This window comes from Gadus chalcogrammus, chromosome 9 (assembly GCF_026213295.1).
Source record: "Gadus chalcogrammus isolate NIFS_2021 chromosome 9, NIFS_Gcha_1.0, whole genome shotgun sequence".
In the NCBI taxonomy this organism is placed as follows: Eukaryota; Metazoa; Chordata; class Actinopteri; order Gadiformes; family Gadidae; genus Gadus; species Gadus chalcogrammus.
This window is the reverse complement of record NC_079420.1, coordinates 16,434,224-16,450,429: the sequence shown is the minus strand read 5'-3', so window position 1 is coordinate 16,450,429 and position 16,206 is coordinate 16,434,224. Positions and strand designations below refer to the sequence as shown.

Below are 16,206 nucleotides of genomic sequence, written 5' to 3'. Positions count from 1 at the left end.
TGAGCCAATTTAGATTTATTTTTGATTGGTTTGGGAACCATCTCGCCTGTCGATCAGCAGTTGAAATGCAACACTTCTCAATGGCGGAGAAAAGTAGTGAATGAGGGCAGAAGCATATAGGGAGAGGACATTTATTTGGATGATACGTCTACCCTGTTCTGCTCTCCCATTACAACTCGTGAATCTTACCTACAGCCACTATAATAAGTAGAGTTGCACACTCCTTTCTGGCAATTGTTCTGTGAACTTGACCCCACTGCCTTCCTCTTTTAGGCCAGCCTGAGACCTAAGAAGGCCAGACTGAAGGCTGCGTGAGGCCTGGCAGCAGATGCTGTCTATGGCCGCTGCGTCTGGGCCTCCTGGTACATCTGCCCTAGCACCTGGTGCATGGAGCAGACCAGACCAAGGCCCAGGCTCAGCAGCTCGCACAGGAACACATAGTCCTCTGAGCGGCTGCTCAGATGGGCCCGCACGGCGCTCGCAGTCTCACACACATGCCCCATTACCTGCCCGGGCAACACACAGACGGCACGGCCAGCGAGCCACGGCCAGCTCTGGCCGCGCCTTAGCCAGGAACCCAGGGTACCTGATGTCGGGGCGTGGGGGCCCGCCGCCGGGAGCCCATTGGTGGCCCTAGATGACGACAACGATGACGAGCTAGATGTCCCAACGCCGTTGTGGTCACTCTGAAATGGGACACGACAAAGAAGGTTGAAGCAGATGTTAAGAATAGATTGAATGAGTGAAGGATCGGACAAGGATTCAGTTGTCTCAAAATGCATTGTAGCATGACTTACCATTTTCTTCTTAAATGCGTCCGGTTTAGTGCCTAATCGCTGCTTCACGTGGTTTTTACAGTAGAAACTCCCTGCAATAGCATGCACATTATCGCTTAAAACAAGTACATAATGCACCTATACCATTTCAAATCAAAAAAACGGAATGGTCACAAAAACATACAAATGGCAAAGAACAAAAAATGCATCATAAAACCAAGGACCATATAGAGGCAAAGAAATCTATACGGATTATAAAAACATGATTCATGTAATTTCTTACGTGCAAAATAGAATAAAAGCATTCTAACTCAGGCTTTAAGGAGGACACATCCTCGCCCGAAATATTAGGAAACCTCCGGTACAAACAGCCCCATGTGACCCGACCGTGACGCACCCTGCTGCGAGTCGAAGGAGTGGGTGCCGAGGCGCAGGGTGCAGCCGCACGCGGCGCAGCGGAAGCACTCCCTGTGGAAGAAGTGGCCCTCTGCGCTCAACCGCTCCATGATGTACACGCGCTTCAGGCAGAAGTGGCAGGTGTCGCTGCCGCCCAGGCCCGGGGCCGTGGCCTTCCTCACTGAGCCCTGAACCGGGGATGGGGGGGGGGGGAGAAGAGGCAGAGAGAGGCTTTAGACGTCGAGAAGGAACCAGAGCAGGCCGAGGGCGCAAGGTTAGCCGCGATGACAGCACCCACTGATGGATAAACCCCAAAGTTCACCGTTCACAACCTCCCACAGTGGATACAACCCACCTCACAGTGGATACTACCTACCTCACAGGGGATACTACCCATCTCCCACAGGGGATACTACCCAGCTCCCACAGTGGATACTACCCAGCTCCCACAGTGGATACTACCCACCTCCCACAGTGGATACTACCCAGAAATCACAGCCAAGTTTCAATGCCAGACTACAGCTAGCTCAACTAGATAATGAGTAATTGCAATGTGCCAATACGTTTAGCCTCATCTGCTTTAGAGTCACTGCATATTATACAAATTTAACTCAGCAGATTGCCTATTTTCTGCCTTACAGATTTTCATCAGTCTCCCTGCAGAGAAGCAGGGATGGGCGTTATATAAGGCCATTATAGAAGCAAATCTCCTAGATGTGACATAGAGCTCCAAACACACTCAAGTCTTGGTCCATTTGCTTTGGCCTCCACAGATAGAGACAACGCAGATCCTATTGACTCCTAATGCCTTAGGACCCGCCAGCACAAAGACCCTGGCCCCTGGAAGGGCAGACATTACATCTGAACATGGCTCAAACTTATGTGGTTGCCAGTCATCAAGGTACGCCATATTTAATCCTAACACTGAGTAGAAGCTCCACTCATTATTGTACAACCTCCATCCGGACAGGGCACTCAAACACTCAAAGGGTCCTCGCTAATTTTGGGTGATCAAACTTTAGAAAGGCACATAACGGATGAAGGGAAAGTGGGGTCCTTTTCCACCTTTAATACGTAAGAACCTGGGGTAAAATTAAATCATGCCCTTCTTCAGTACAAATATATAAATAATTTGGTTACACAGCTCAATTACAAGTCTGCAAGCAAGCACATGCAGCTTACCGGCGTGGCATTGGGCCTGTTGATTGTCTCATAGAGGATCGCCAGTTTTTGAGCCTTGGCGTCAATGGCAGAAGACACCTTGCCAACAGTACGCTGGTGTTCACACCAGACGGAGGTAGGGGGAAAACAGGAAATACAACGTACATACGAAGAATAAGAAGGAATAGAGGGAAACAGAGAACAGTAAGAGTTAGGAACAAAGGGGGGAAAAGACAAAAGGAAACGGCGGTTCTAAACTGAGGTATTGGAGAAAGTACCTCTTTACTGTACTTCTGCGGGCCTGCGGGACAGCTGTCCGAGCGCGCTACAGGCATTCGAGTGATTCTTCTCGAGTTGAAAAGGGCCCCACTCCCCACGGACTAAAACAGACATCACAGTGAGGGGCTTTGAGTGACCACCCCTCAGAAGCCTCAACCTAACCATAAGCTTCTCAGATCTTCAAGATTTTCAAATCAACTAGGATCATTATTGTACAATAACTAGGTTTGCTTTAATTAAGTGTAAAAACATTTACAGATAAGCTTATATCAAAAGGGAGAGCAGCCTCCATACATCTGCCTTAGGTTCCGATATGCAGAACACATGCATTTCTTTACCTTCTCTTTGACACTTTCGGTCAATTTGCATCCGTTAAGCATCCCTAGAGATCCTCCACTGAAACTCTCCTCCCCGCGCTCCACATTGACTTTAAAGCCGTCAGTGGTGGCGGCAGGCATTGTCTGAGCGGCCGCACACACGTCATTGGTGTGAGACAGAGCGGCTACCGTCTGACACACTCGTTGAACCCCAGAACCCGCTGGGGGAGAAGGGGTACCCCGGTGTCCATTGTCACGGTGCGTATCAGAAGAGTGACCCTTCTCAGGGTTGTGTTTGTGTTTAGATTCATTGGGCCGTGCAGGGAGAGATGTGTCAGGCTTCTCTTCTGGCCCCCGTGGAGGGTGAGAGATGTGGGAGGGGAGAAGAGGGGTGGAGGAGACGCCCGAGATGGAGGGGTGAGGTATGGGGCTGTGGATTGCACGCTGGAGTGGAAGGCTCTTAGATGCGTTTGAAGAGGAAGATGAGGAGGAGGAGGATGTACGTAGTTCTGTCTATAGAGGAGGAGGAGAGAGTGAAACAGTGTAGGGAGCAAAGGCGAAATGAGGGAAGAGGAGAGAAGTCATTCTGTGGAGAGCATCCAAAGTTGGTTTCACACAGTCCCAGCATGCATCAGCAAGACAAAATTGGCAGTCAATACTTTGTTTTCCATTCGGAAAAAATATAATCAAATCATTCGCAATAGTTAGTGCCTCCCTGGTTGTTGGGTGGGAGTTTAAATTACTAATTTAGATGATCATTTCTTTTCCATGAGCCTTGTATACGAGTCTCCAGATCACAGACAGCCAGTCCATCAAGCAAAAGTGCACTGCTCAACAGGCATACAACCAGAAAGCATGACAAGGAGTTAGATGTCCTTTTAGATCATGCTCAACAAAAGGTTCTTGGAAGCTCTTTACAAAAGTGCTGAGTCTGGTTATTCTGCCCACACAGAAGCATTTTAGTCCAAACCCACACGGCTCAAAAGGAGATAACAAGCAACAAACACAAAACCAAAACCAGCAAGCTCTTACATAAGGCAAATCTATCGGTTGAGTGATAATATAAGAGGAGATAGTTTAAAACTCTAGGACTCCAAGGTTAGTGATATAGACCATGATCAAGAATAACACTGCAGGCACACAAGCAGATCAGATCTCCTATCATGTTAAGAGATGAAAGCATGGCATCGCTGTCGGATCACTGAAAGACCTCCGGAGAAGGACGCGGAGGAGGAGAAGGGGGAGATGAAGAAGAGGCGGGCTGTGTGCTGGAGCCAGGGAACATGGAGCAGAGGATGCCAGCCCTCTCCTTAATGCTCCTCCTGGTGAACTCCCGGGTGGACACCTTGCCCTGCACACAGGGCCAGAGGCGCTCAACTCCACGGAGCCATGACTCCCTCACCACGCTAATGGTGGTTTCTTGCAAAATAACATGACAACGTCTTCACATTGTGATTGAATCAAACGGAGATGAGGGCATCGAGGGAATTCCAGCAGAACTGTTTGTATGTTTTCCATCTCTACCCAGTTCTCTATCTACTTCTCGATGTAGGATTTCTAAAGTGTACATGTATGCGACAATATGAGCAAAATTGGGCAAAAAGAAAGGGTATTGAATGTGTCATGACGACCTTTGGGGAAACGGAAGTGGTTATTCAAGTAGGGCAGTGTGCCAGCTAACTGAACGATGAAGAAGAGCTTCTAGGACAAAGTGAAGGTCATAGAATGGCCAGCAACCTTTGAATGTCACAGTTCTCTGCATGCATTTTTAGTCATCATACTTAAACCTGTGATAGAAGAGAACTTGAATGTCAAAATATAGAATTAGAGGGAGGGACAGAATAAGATTAGGACAGAGAGACAGCGAGCGAGGCCTGCAGTTCACCTGGCTATGTGTTTCGTCGTGCTCTTCAGCCTGATGATCGTCTCCTGGTCTAGAAGGAACGGTGTTAGAGAAGTGACTGGTGGAGGGGGCAGCAGGCCTACGCTCGGAGTAGTGTTTAACGCCATACGCCTTTGGGCTCGGCGATCTAGATGGGCTTGTGGGGCTCTTAGACCACGAGAGAAAAGGAGATTGGTCGAAACCGTTCTGAGTAGGAGGGGTCTCAGGGGAATACACAGGGCTGGTTGGCCGGGCCACGGCATTGGGATCCTCCAGCAAGCGAAGGTAAATGGAGGGCTGAGAATAGAGAGTAGGAGAAGGGGGAGAGGAAAATAAGAGGAAATCAGAGATAAAAAGAAAAAATAGTAAGAAAACAAATAAAAGGAAAATTAAGACTAGTTAAGTTAAAATCACACACACACACACACACACACACACACACACACACACACACACACACACACACACACACACACACACACACACACACACACACACACACACACACACACACACACACACACACACACACACACACACACACACACACACACACACACACAGATTTTACCTGCCACTTGGGGCGTGGGGGAGGAGGAGGAGAAGGGGTAAGCAGCTTTGGCTTTGCAAAGCGAGGGTTGTCCCCCTCCTCCAGCTCAGGGGGTAAAGAAGGGCTGGAAATAGGAGACGGTGGAGGGGAAAGGAAGGGATCTGAAGCCTCACCGTCAGACTAAGGGTGATGCACAGAGAATGAAGGGACAGGAGGGTAAGAAGGGAAGGCGAAACGACCCAGTATGAAAACAACAGGGAACGAAGTGGGCGAACACGGACGCGTCATGAGGAAAGCTCCTCCATGCAGTCCTAATGTAGTACATAAAGTACCTAAAAAAATCAAATGTAATCAAAGAAATGGTGTTGTACTGGCAACATTTTGTCAACAGCAAGCTCTCCTGCATCCTGTTCTTCATCTGGTTTACATAAGGACAAGAAACCACTAATTATAGTCCGACGCCCACTCAGCAGCTCAGCAACAAAACCCAAACAGACAAAGGCTGGGGATCCAGCCAGCTGAACACCAAAACGCCCACAAATCTGTTGTTCTCCTCTGCCAAGACTCCAACATGGATACCCCTTCAGCTACAAGAACACTTGACTAAGTAGGATGGCAAACAAAAAAGTAAGGAATCCTGTCATCAAAATACCTTTCAAAGATTATGAAGGTGCCAACATGGCAAGCTCCTTAAACGTTCCATTGTCATTCATGATCACTTGCTTTACTCAATTTGATCTGCAGGACAGACAGACAGACAGACAGACAGACAGACAGACAGACAGACAGACAGACAGACAGACAGACAGACAGACAGACCGTCTGCCTGAATACCCCAACAAGCGTGTACCTTTCAACCTCTCACCTTGTTGTGGAGCCTTGTGGACGAGGAGTTCTCCTCAAACTTGGCCAGGAGGCTTGCCATTGAGCGGTCCTTGTTTTCCTGCAGTTCTCCGTCGGTACCAGCAAGGGGAGCACTTTGACAGGACAACTGTTGGGTGGCAAGGAGACCGGGCAAGAGAGGTGAGTGAGAAGGGACAGAGGTGGAACATATTCAATGTTGGATTTCTACACTCATGTTATTTATGATTTAAGTGATATATCCTCCAAATATTTCATGAAACACACCTCAGCAAGGTAATGAGTTCCTTTCCGTCTTTTCTTGTTGGTAGAATCATTGTCTTCCAGCTTTTTGTCATTCTGCATGAAGGTGGGATATCATAAGGTATCAGATCAACATAGCTTTCCACAAGTTTATTTCTGGATTTTGGCTCAGAGCTTTTGTGACTGACTGATTAATAATATCACTACTTTTCTGTTTTAAAGTGTGTGCTTGACATAAAGAGGAGCTGAAAACAGGTTAGTATATGACAGTGTATTTTACCTTAGGGATTCTCTTTCTATGGTGAGGTTGGTTCAGGAGGGTGTGGTTTGTTTTGCCTGAAGACTTCTCATTATTCTCATCTGGTTCATTTGAGTCTGGTGAGACAAGAATTGTTGTCAAAATTATGAAAACATCACTCACTCTGCCTGATACCACTGGAATGATTTGTTCATTATGCCATTTTATCCCAAAAAGAAACACTGTGATTCAAGCCCCCTAAGGCTATATACACCGGAGCGTTCTCGCACAGTTTCAAGGTAAATTCTAAGCTCCATAGTGGACTCATTATAGGATGAAATATGAACAAGCAAGTACTGTTGCAGGGCTGTGATTGGACCCTCTTAAAACTATTACGAGGGCTGGCGGCCAACAGCGTCACACAGTTGAGTGTGCCACTCAACCAGGCACACATACCACTCACGGCTCTGGCAGCAGAGGCTAACCTGAATGTTTTGAAGGACTTGTGCAACATGCAACTCTACTCTGAACTGCAACTCTACCGGAACAAATGTTCCAATGGCTTGACTGGCATTGGTTTGGGCACGTAGGCATCACTGAGAAAGAAAAGATTAAGATTTGCCAACTCATATGAACAATGGCTTTAAGGTCATTCTCCCAGGGATCATACGATCATTTGATCCTTTGTTGTTCTGCATTTGTAAGATTCAAGCCAAATTAACAAAATGTTTCTTTGAAGTTCATGTGACGCGGTGTTGACGACGTTCTGAATTCCCGATACGGAATTCCACAGCCAGAGCCAGGTTAACCATGTCTCCAGGAAGACCTCGAGTGGGACTAGGAAACAGGAACAGAGGGCCTCACCGCCGTGGCCCCCAGGCAGTCTCCTGAAGGCTTCGTAGAACTTGGAGAGATAGAGCACCAGGAGGAGCTGGTCCGGCTGCTGCTCCAGGGCCAGCTCCTTCCCCGTGGTCACGGGCTGGATGCCAAACTCCCGTTCCGCCAGGTCAAAGGCCAGCTGGTTGTTGGACGCAGAGTCCTCTGCGGCCAGGGACTCGAAGTCTCTGAGGGGGGGAGAGGAAGAGGAGCCTCAAGATGAACGCTGGGGCCAGGGCGGGATGGAAGGAGGACAAGAGGGGAGGATAGAGGAAGAGTTTCTAAAAACAAAAAGAGTAAACAAGATGAACACCCCAACAAAGTTTGGGTGGTTCTGTTGAAATAGGGAGTGTGTGACTGAGATTACAGTGCGATCCAGATGCATCTGACACCCGCCTTCCGAGTTACAAGTGGGGAAATCTCCAAGCTTTTCTTGCGACATTTCACGTTGGCACGCCCCCTTTTGGTTGACCTACCTCGGAATTCTGAGAGTATACCGAGTTCAGTGATGACGCTCTCAACAAAAATGGCAGCGCCGGTTGGTCAGTTTAATGTCGTTATGCATTGCACGGTCTTGCTGTTTGTGCAATACAATGTAAATTTTGTTTTCGAGTTGGTTTGCTAAAAAGTCTTATGTAGCGAACAATAAACAAAGACTAGCCAATTTCAATGCACAATCAAAAAGACGAACGGGAACGCTATAAGTGCTCCAGGACCGGAAATTACGTCACTACTGCAACTCGGAAGGCTGGTGTCCGAGGCATCTGGATCACACCATTAGGCAGCATTTGTCCCTTATAATTGAAATTATAATTGATGATACTTAAAGCTTATTAAATAAAGATCAATATAGTCTGAAAATCGACTTCTGAGTTGAGGTCAGATTTAAATGCTTTGTATTGATCTATACACTTGATAAAAGGGTGATAAACAGCCCTGTCTGACAGGTGAAACAAGTTTCCATAGAACTAGACAATAGCAAACAAGGAAATATTGTCTCATTTTTCATACAAGGATGTGTATTTCCGGCTCAAGCAGTCACTTTATGAGTTGCTTTGCATTGCTGCAAAATTCTGTAAAGTCTTCACATTTTCCCTTCTTTCTGAGTAAAATTTGAATAAAGGACTAAACAAGAGACAGCTTCAAGGTTGCCCTGTGGTGAAACCTTTAGTGGTGCAACAGGTGCTGACATTGATGGACCAATTGAAATGCTGCCATATTAAAGGGGTCATACTCATCGCATTGCGCTTACATACTGATGAGGAAAGGGACTGGGAGTGACTTGAATGTGAGGCATCCAATAATCCGCAAGCTTATAACATTCCCTCCCACTGTGTGCTCGCATGCGTGCGTGCGTGCGTGCTTACATGAGGTCAGGTCTCTGGTGGTGTATGAGTGCGCAGAGGGCCAGGCCGTCCCTCCAGGAGGAGCCCAGGTCGGTGACCTCCACTCCCCTGTAGTCCTGCGTCTGCTTCTGGCACCAGGTCAGCAGCTCACTCTGATGCACCACCGCCTCTGACAGAGGGGGGCAGAGGCAGATAGACGAGTGAGTGAGTGAGTGAGTGAGTGAGAGAGTGAGAGATATAAAGTCCTTTGAATTCTGCAGACTCTATTTCGTGTAGTGTTACAGGAAATTATAGTTTGTCAGAAGTGTCTCTCTTATTTACCATAAGATGTAAAACGTACAGACCAGTTAGGACCTTATGACAGACATGCAAACATTTTCCTCTCAAGATGACCACATTCCATACTACTTTTGTGACACTACAACAAATCCCTCCCACTCTGAACAGCTTCTGGTTGACTGACGGTAAGCCATACTGGATGTATCTGGCATTGTAATGAACAGCAACATGTGATCAAACACACATAGAATCTGCAAGACCTTCAGAGGGCCCAGTGCTAAAAATAATGATTGGTACCCATTTTATTTAAAGATTTTGAATATATTCCACCTTATAATAAATCCTCAAATGACAGTGTATCCAATAAATTGGAAACGTTCAGAGTTCAGAGTTGAGACACACATGAAGACACAGAGGCAGGTGGATTATTGAACAAAAAGGACAAGCAACGTCAACGCGCAAACTATAAACAATTGTGACGAAATTAGGCAACATTATCAGTATGGAGACACGATGTCAGTAGGATTCAAATCTACATTTGAATATTCAAAGTCTTGGATTTAACCTCACTTGACTTCCCTTGAGATCTAATACTAGAAGAGAAGGCCTGTTGAGGCAGAGTATGGTCCGGGGTGAAGTATCATTAGTTTGGCCAGAGCCTCACCTGTACTGGAAAAGTTGGTAGATCTACGAGAAGGTCCTCTCCTCTCTACCGGATAGGAGTGCTCCTGGCCGTTCATCAACAGATGACGCACCTAAGAGAACACATGAAGGCAATATATTTACATGGCACTTTCCTTTATACTTAAAGACACTTTACATAATAAGACAGAACCTAGAGAACAATAAACAAACAAGAAAAACATAAATGAACAGAGTCACATTAAAAACACATACAAATTAAAGAGGCAGAAAGCGGAACAGAGAGGTGAAGGAAATGAGCAGGAATAGATGATAGGATAGAGTTATGGGTTAAATATTTATCTATTTAAATATCCTGTTGGCTGTCACCCTGACCTGATGTGGGCGTATGACACTGGAGTTGAGGTTGGGGTAGCGGGTGCTAGGCTCAATGGAGTACTGCTCAAAGTGTTTGTTGATGTTTTCAGTGGTGGTCTGAGGCAGCAGCCGATACAAACTCTCCCTGGAGAGAGAGAACAGGATCTAAAGCTCAATGACATCTTGACATTAAAGGGCTCTTTGACTTGATGATAAAAACACATGGCAGGAAAAGGGCTCTTTGACTTGATGACAAATAACAGGGAGGAACGGTCATTTAAAAAAAAGAGCGGTCATTTAAAAGAGCTCGGTAATCTAATATTGGAGCATCCAATTGTCAGCATCCATGACCATCTTCCAAAATCCATGCAAAGTGCAGAATGTAGCACAGACCATGGGTCAACTAAACACACCTCTCAGCCAGTACATCCAGAGGGCTCCGGCCCTGGGTCCAGCCCCTGACCATCCAGGCTGTATCGAAGGCAGCCAGGAAGCCCCGGGCACAGCCGGTGCCCATGGGCCAGAAGGGCTGGGGGCAGACACCACAGAGGGATATCAGTGGGGAGACACCAGAGAGAAGGAGGGCTCAAAGCTGGGAACACAGCTCCCCTCGAAAAACAGGACAATGACAACAGACAACAACAAGGCTTCACCTCTGCACGTTCTTCTCCGAGCAAACTGAGCTGATGTTTCAGACAGATACATACTCTCTTATATTACACAAACGCTGAGCCGGGCGGATCGCCTTTACGTCACACGTAACCCTGCACACATACGGTACCTCCAGCAAGCTGTCCCCCACCAGCGCCACCAGCACCTGGCGGCCGTGCTTCTCCCGCAGCAGCGCGGCGTTCTCCGAGGCGTACATGGAGGTGAAGTCGAACATGGTGACGTCGGGCTGGTCGTAGGAGTTGACGGCGTAGTCCAGCGACGGCAGCTGGTAGTTGGTGCCGAAGTCGGCCGCCTCGCGCGCGTAGGAGCGCAGCGCCTCGTTGTCGATGTTGTCCCGGTGCAGCAGGCGCTCCGTCTCCATGTGGTCCTGCGGGGGGAACACATCGTACCGCCGACTCAGGACAACCTGTTTGGTGTGTCAACGTGTACTGCGGGAACTAATGATAAAGGTCTTGGACATCAAATCACTATTCAGAATTATTTTGCAAAATTTCAATTAATTTATCTGTAAATATGACTTATATTATTTAATTTTACCTATTTTATCCTTTTCTATATGTTGCGCTATGGGTCGGAGACAAACGCAATTTGTCTTGCACATATTTTGGAATCAACAATAAAGCTGACTTTAAACTTAGAAATGGGTTCAAAGAACTAGGAAATAAAATATGAACTAGAAAATGTGTTTATGAATCTGAAAATGAAAATATTGGCAACTACAATCAATTATAACAGTTATACACCATCCGGCCTGCATACACACACACGCGTGAGGCGATAATGTTTATTTTGTAACGTGGGAGCCATGTGGGAACTTGCGGTCAGGCCTGTGCATGCATACACACACACACGACGCAGGCTCCAGGAGGGTATAAGGGAGGGACGGGTGGAAATTCTGTGTGCGTAAGCATGTGAATGCCTCTGTAGTTCAGTGAACATGATAGCATGTTATATATCTAAATATAGATCTATGTCTATATATCTATATATTAATATGTGTGTGTACCTGATAACTTGGCAAATACTTGAGGAGGCATCTGCCTCTTCTGTTAAGATGTCATCTTCATATGATCCAGGCAGTTTCCCCATGGTATAATAATAACCTTGTTACCTATGTCTATATATCTATATATTAATATGTGTGTGTACCTGATAACTTGGCAAATACTTGAGGAGGCATCTGCCTCTTCTGTTAAGATGTCATCTTCATATGATCCAGGCAGTTTCCCCATGGTATAATAATAACCTTGTTACCCCCTCTAATCCCTGCAAAGACCATGGCTCCCTGAGGTTTGGCAACTCCAGCTCATAGTGTGCGTGTGCATGTGTGTTGTTGGAAAGGAGTGGGGGGTTGATTCGTGTGTGGGCACAAACAATTACAGACCATTTAATTCACATCCCCCCACTTGTTGACAAAGCATGTAATGCAATGCCCTTGCACTCCCTTTTAATAGCACACATGCAGATGTCTGCGTAATGTCACTTGGGATTCTCCAATACGTCCCTCGTGAGAGTTTACATTAGCACACAAAGAAAAAGAAAGTGAACTCACGTTTAGGATGACACCTTTGTCCAGCAGGCTCTGCTTCTTAGCAGTCATGACAAAGTAGTGGGTGTTGTCTTTGTAGTAAACTATATTCTCCAAGTCAATCCCTGTCATCATAATAATTGAGGTGAGTCATGACATTGATTCAAGAGGCCGACTGTGACCCGGTTACCTTTTAACATTATCTACGATCTATTTGTATACTGTTCTTAGGAACTGCAGAGCTGTTTGCTATAAGTGCAAACCAATAGTATTAATTACTATTAATCAGATGAATGCATGTCAGTTTTAGGTTTATAAACTGACCCGTTTCCTCCTTGAGGTCAAGGAAGAACTTCTGGTTGAATATGAAGGCCACCCCACTGATCTCCTCCACGCTAGCTTCTGCCGTGGTGTTCCTGTTCACAAAGTTGGCCGTGATGGCGATGGCCAGCTTCCCACGAAACTCCTTCCGACTGAAACCTGTGTGGGGTTAGGATGGCACAAGGAGGTGTGATCCATCATTAAATGTAAAAATGTGGGATACATGGTAAGTTATATTAGGCATTGTAGTGTTGGTGGTTGTTGGCTTGTTTTAGCACCCTAACCTGGCCCCAGTCATGTTGCTTAGACTCTGTGGCAGGATGAGGCTGCAGACCTTTGGTGCATTGGTGGTGCATTGGGCAATATACGGATACAGTATAAACCAGCCATAAACACACACACTCAAGGAGGGCTCTGACATCCGATATGTTTAGACTCTTGGGCTGGGTCAGGTAGCACACCTGTGGTGCATTGGGCATACAATGCACAGTGTAGACATGTCTGTACTGTATTCGCAACATTTTGCTAGCCAAATTTTCCCAACAATGCAATAAACCGGTTTCTTACATCAACTACCCGTGTCTGACAAGACCAGTAGAGCCACCTGGTGGCATGTGTAGCCACCTGGGTGGCAGGAGCAACTGCTACAGGTATAAGAAATTAAAAACCTTAACAGAACAAATGCATATGCAAACTCAAACGCAAACGTTTCCCTCCTAGCTGAAATGTAAAGGGTCTAAACCACCAACACATACTATCTTCCATCTGAAACTATGTCAACAGGAAATGCTTTTCTCGGTCAGCAGTGCAACATGCCTAACCTCATTTCCGGTTGGAACCTAATTTCACAGCGGCTGACTTTATGATGAATGTAGGCTATATTAAATCAACAAACCACACATACAATATTGACCACTTTATATCACCAGGGTTCGTTTGATGTGGACTATCCCTCACCAGGTGTAGTTTCAGTAGGATTATCTATCCAGGGTTAGTTAATGGGACTATCCATCAGCGAGGTTAGATGGAGTGGGCCTTCCGATCACCGGGATTCATTTGACTCAGACTACCGCTTACCATCTAATGTATTTTTGCGTCCATCAGCTCCGATCACAACGTCAAAGTCTATTTCTGTGACAGGATGGTCCGATGGCCGGATCGCAACTCGCCACCCAGGACCTTAAATCAGAAAACATTGAAAAAAAATAAAAATACTGTAGCAGTCCAGAGCACAACTTGATCGCTCAGATTAGCTGTTTTAAGATCAGCATCATACCTAAATATTCATGTCCCCCAATAGAGTGAAGGCAAAACCAGAGGGATGATTTTGGTAATAACGATTATGTTCTATCGTTAGCCATACAGTAGAGATAGGAGTAATATTTAGCATAGATGTGCTTGTGGAAGACTGTGTCCAAGTACAGACACAAACACACATACTTACTGTCGCTGTCGCTCTGGTCCTCACGTGGCTCCAGGAGTTCAACAAACTCTACGTTGACATGAATCTCCACCCCCAGGATCAGACACACCTTGATCAGCATCAGCTGGAGCTGGCGGATACCTGAACACACACACACAAACTTTCATTTTCTTACTCAAATAGTACATCAGTATTGACCAGGAAACATTGTTACATCACACAACAATATAATGTTTCTCTCAGTTCTTCTCAGTTTCCATCTTATATTTTAAGTGTGTTACATAGTCATTGGAATGCATATGTGAACCAGGATTTACAAGGCCGTCAAATAGAAAGTAACAGTTGGGGCGAAAGTGAAATAGATCCTGACTTCCCCAATTATTGGCAGTGATTAAGTAAATGAGTTGTAAATGAGTTGAGTTCTATATCTGAACAGTGCACTCATACTGCTGTCACACAGACGGATGTCTTTATCTGGTAGCATTCCCCTACCATCAGATGGAACCGAAAAGAACATGACAGAACCTTTAGCTGATATAACAAGTGAGGCTGGCGAGATAGTTCAGTCAGCATCTTTGTAGGGGATATTAATACATGGCACGGTTGCTAAAGCTGGACGGGGGGCAGTCTGGGTGAGTGGGGGTGGAAACATCCCACAAGGAAGTTAGATTCTAGAGAGACAAACAGCAATGTCTCTTACAGTTGACAGACACACAGAGCCAACACCAACACTATGTGATCCGTCTCCCTACCAACCCACCTAAGCAGCAAATCCAACAGATTGTCATTCAAGCCTGGCTTATGAAGGAAAGCTTTGCCTTTGTCGGCTCACAAAATCCCATCCGTGTGGACTGTAGAGACGAGACAAACCCATGGGAAGCAATAATAATATTTATGGTCCCGGAATACTTTTTGGTTTCTTATAATAAACAAGAGGCAGAAGGGTAGCTTTACTTATTTGTTTTTCATGCGTGTTCCACTAACTGTATTGGCAAATTGTTGTATTTGTAGTTGCCTTATAATAGGAAATAATCCTTGCAGCAGGAACAAAAGCTTCAACCATTTTTCAGCCCCATTATATAACGATGGGATTAACATTTTCAATAGTAGTTCTAAAACACCAGTCCAACAAATAACTACAAAACCCATTCCAAACAATGGTCATGGTGACGGTGGTTGTTTGGAAGGTCAGGAGGGGTTTGGGAGGCATACGGGTAGGACCTGGATGTGACACTGGTTGACCAGTCGTCCTTTGCTACCAACATCGCTACGACAACCCTCTCCTGCAGATCCCTACAACATCAGGAGGACACATCCCTTCCTCAACCAGAGGCCACGCAGATTTTGGTCCAGACTCCGGCCATCTCCCTTATGGCTGCTCTGCCTGCATGGGCCATTTGTGCTCTGCAGGTCATCCAGAATGCAGCAGACTGACTGGTCGGCAACCTACCCAAGTCATCCTACAACACACCTCCCCTCCACACCCTGCACTACCTTGCCGGGGCTGCTTGTATCTGATTAAAGTGACCTGCCAACCTTTCTTTGACTGGCCATCCTACATCCAGGACATGGTCAAACCCTACACCCTAGCCCGTCCCCTCCTCTCTATGGCTCCTACGAGATCACTACGATAAGGCACCAGCTGACTTCCAACAAAATAAGGACATTTGAAACTCTACACATCTTCCATCGCAGACAAAAAAAAAAAATCTAATTTTGTTTCTATAACTCAGCACTTGAAGCGTTTGGCTAAATGAATTAGGGCTGGCTCAAATGTATATCAGGCTTCAGATATTTATTAGGTTTCCAAACTAATATCTGAATATTCAGCGAAGAGAAAAATGAAAAAAAGGTCATAAATAATGCGTATGAAAAACAAAACGAATAACACAATGCTGAATTAAGATTAGAAAACCAACGAACAAAGATCTGAATATTAGAATATTTAACCTCAGCCCGATTATATATATGCACTTGACCAATCCTGCACTTTTTGGGTTCTATCTTCATGGTTGAATGCACTTAATGCAAGTCTCTTGGACAAAAGTGTCAGCTAAAT

At 45.9% G+C, this 16,206-nt stretch overlaps 1 protein-coding gene across 4 annotated transcripts in view; it reads right to left on the bottom strand.

Moving 5' to 3' along the window:
• LOC130388885 (F-actin-monooxygenase mical2b-like) overlaps positions 1-16,206 on the bottom strand; it is a 37,923-nt gene that overhangs the window by 10,496 nt on the left and 11,221 nt on the right. For 2 of the 4 annotated variants that reach the window (XM_056598456.1, XM_056598459.1), the window contains exons 4-25: positions 14,169-14,288; positions 13,802-13,903; positions 12,728-12,883; positions 12,428-12,528; positions 10,985-11,242; positions 10,617-10,732; positions 10,222-10,348; positions 9,869-9,959; positions 8,947-9,094; positions 7,568-7,767; positions 6,746-6,840; positions 6,490-6,561; positions 6,227-6,352; positions 5,383-5,541; positions 4,815-5,108; positions 4,140-4,280; positions 2,951-3,442; positions 2,612-2,713; positions 2,355-2,447; positions 1,174-1,360; positions 798-868; positions 587-686 (exon numbers count right to left, since the gene is read on the bottom strand). In XM_056598456.1, coding sequence (XP_056454431.1) covers positions 587-686; positions 798-868; positions 1,174-1,360; positions 2,355-2,447; positions 2,612-2,713; positions 2,951-3,442; positions 4,140-4,280; positions 4,815-5,108; positions 5,383-5,541; positions 6,227-6,352; positions 6,490-6,561; positions 6,746-6,840; positions 7,568-7,767; positions 8,947-9,094; positions 9,869-9,959; positions 10,222-10,348; positions 10,617-10,732; positions 10,985-11,242; positions 12,428-12,528; positions 12,728-12,883; positions 13,802-13,903; positions 14,169-14,288 — 3,351 coding nt within the window. The remainder of the gene's footprint in view (positions 1-586; positions 687-797; positions 869-1,173; positions 1,361-2,354; positions 2,448-2,611; positions 2,714-2,950; positions 3,443-4,139; positions 4,281-4,814; positions 5,109-5,382; positions 5,542-6,226; positions 6,353-6,489; positions 6,562-6,745; positions 6,841-7,567; positions 7,768-8,946; positions 9,095-9,868; positions 9,960-10,221; positions 10,349-10,616; positions 10,733-10,984; positions 11,243-12,427; positions 12,529-12,727; positions 12,884-13,801; positions 13,904-14,168; positions 14,289-16,206) is intronic. The other 2 variants (XM_056598457.1, XM_056598458.1) reach the window with 2 other exon arrangements.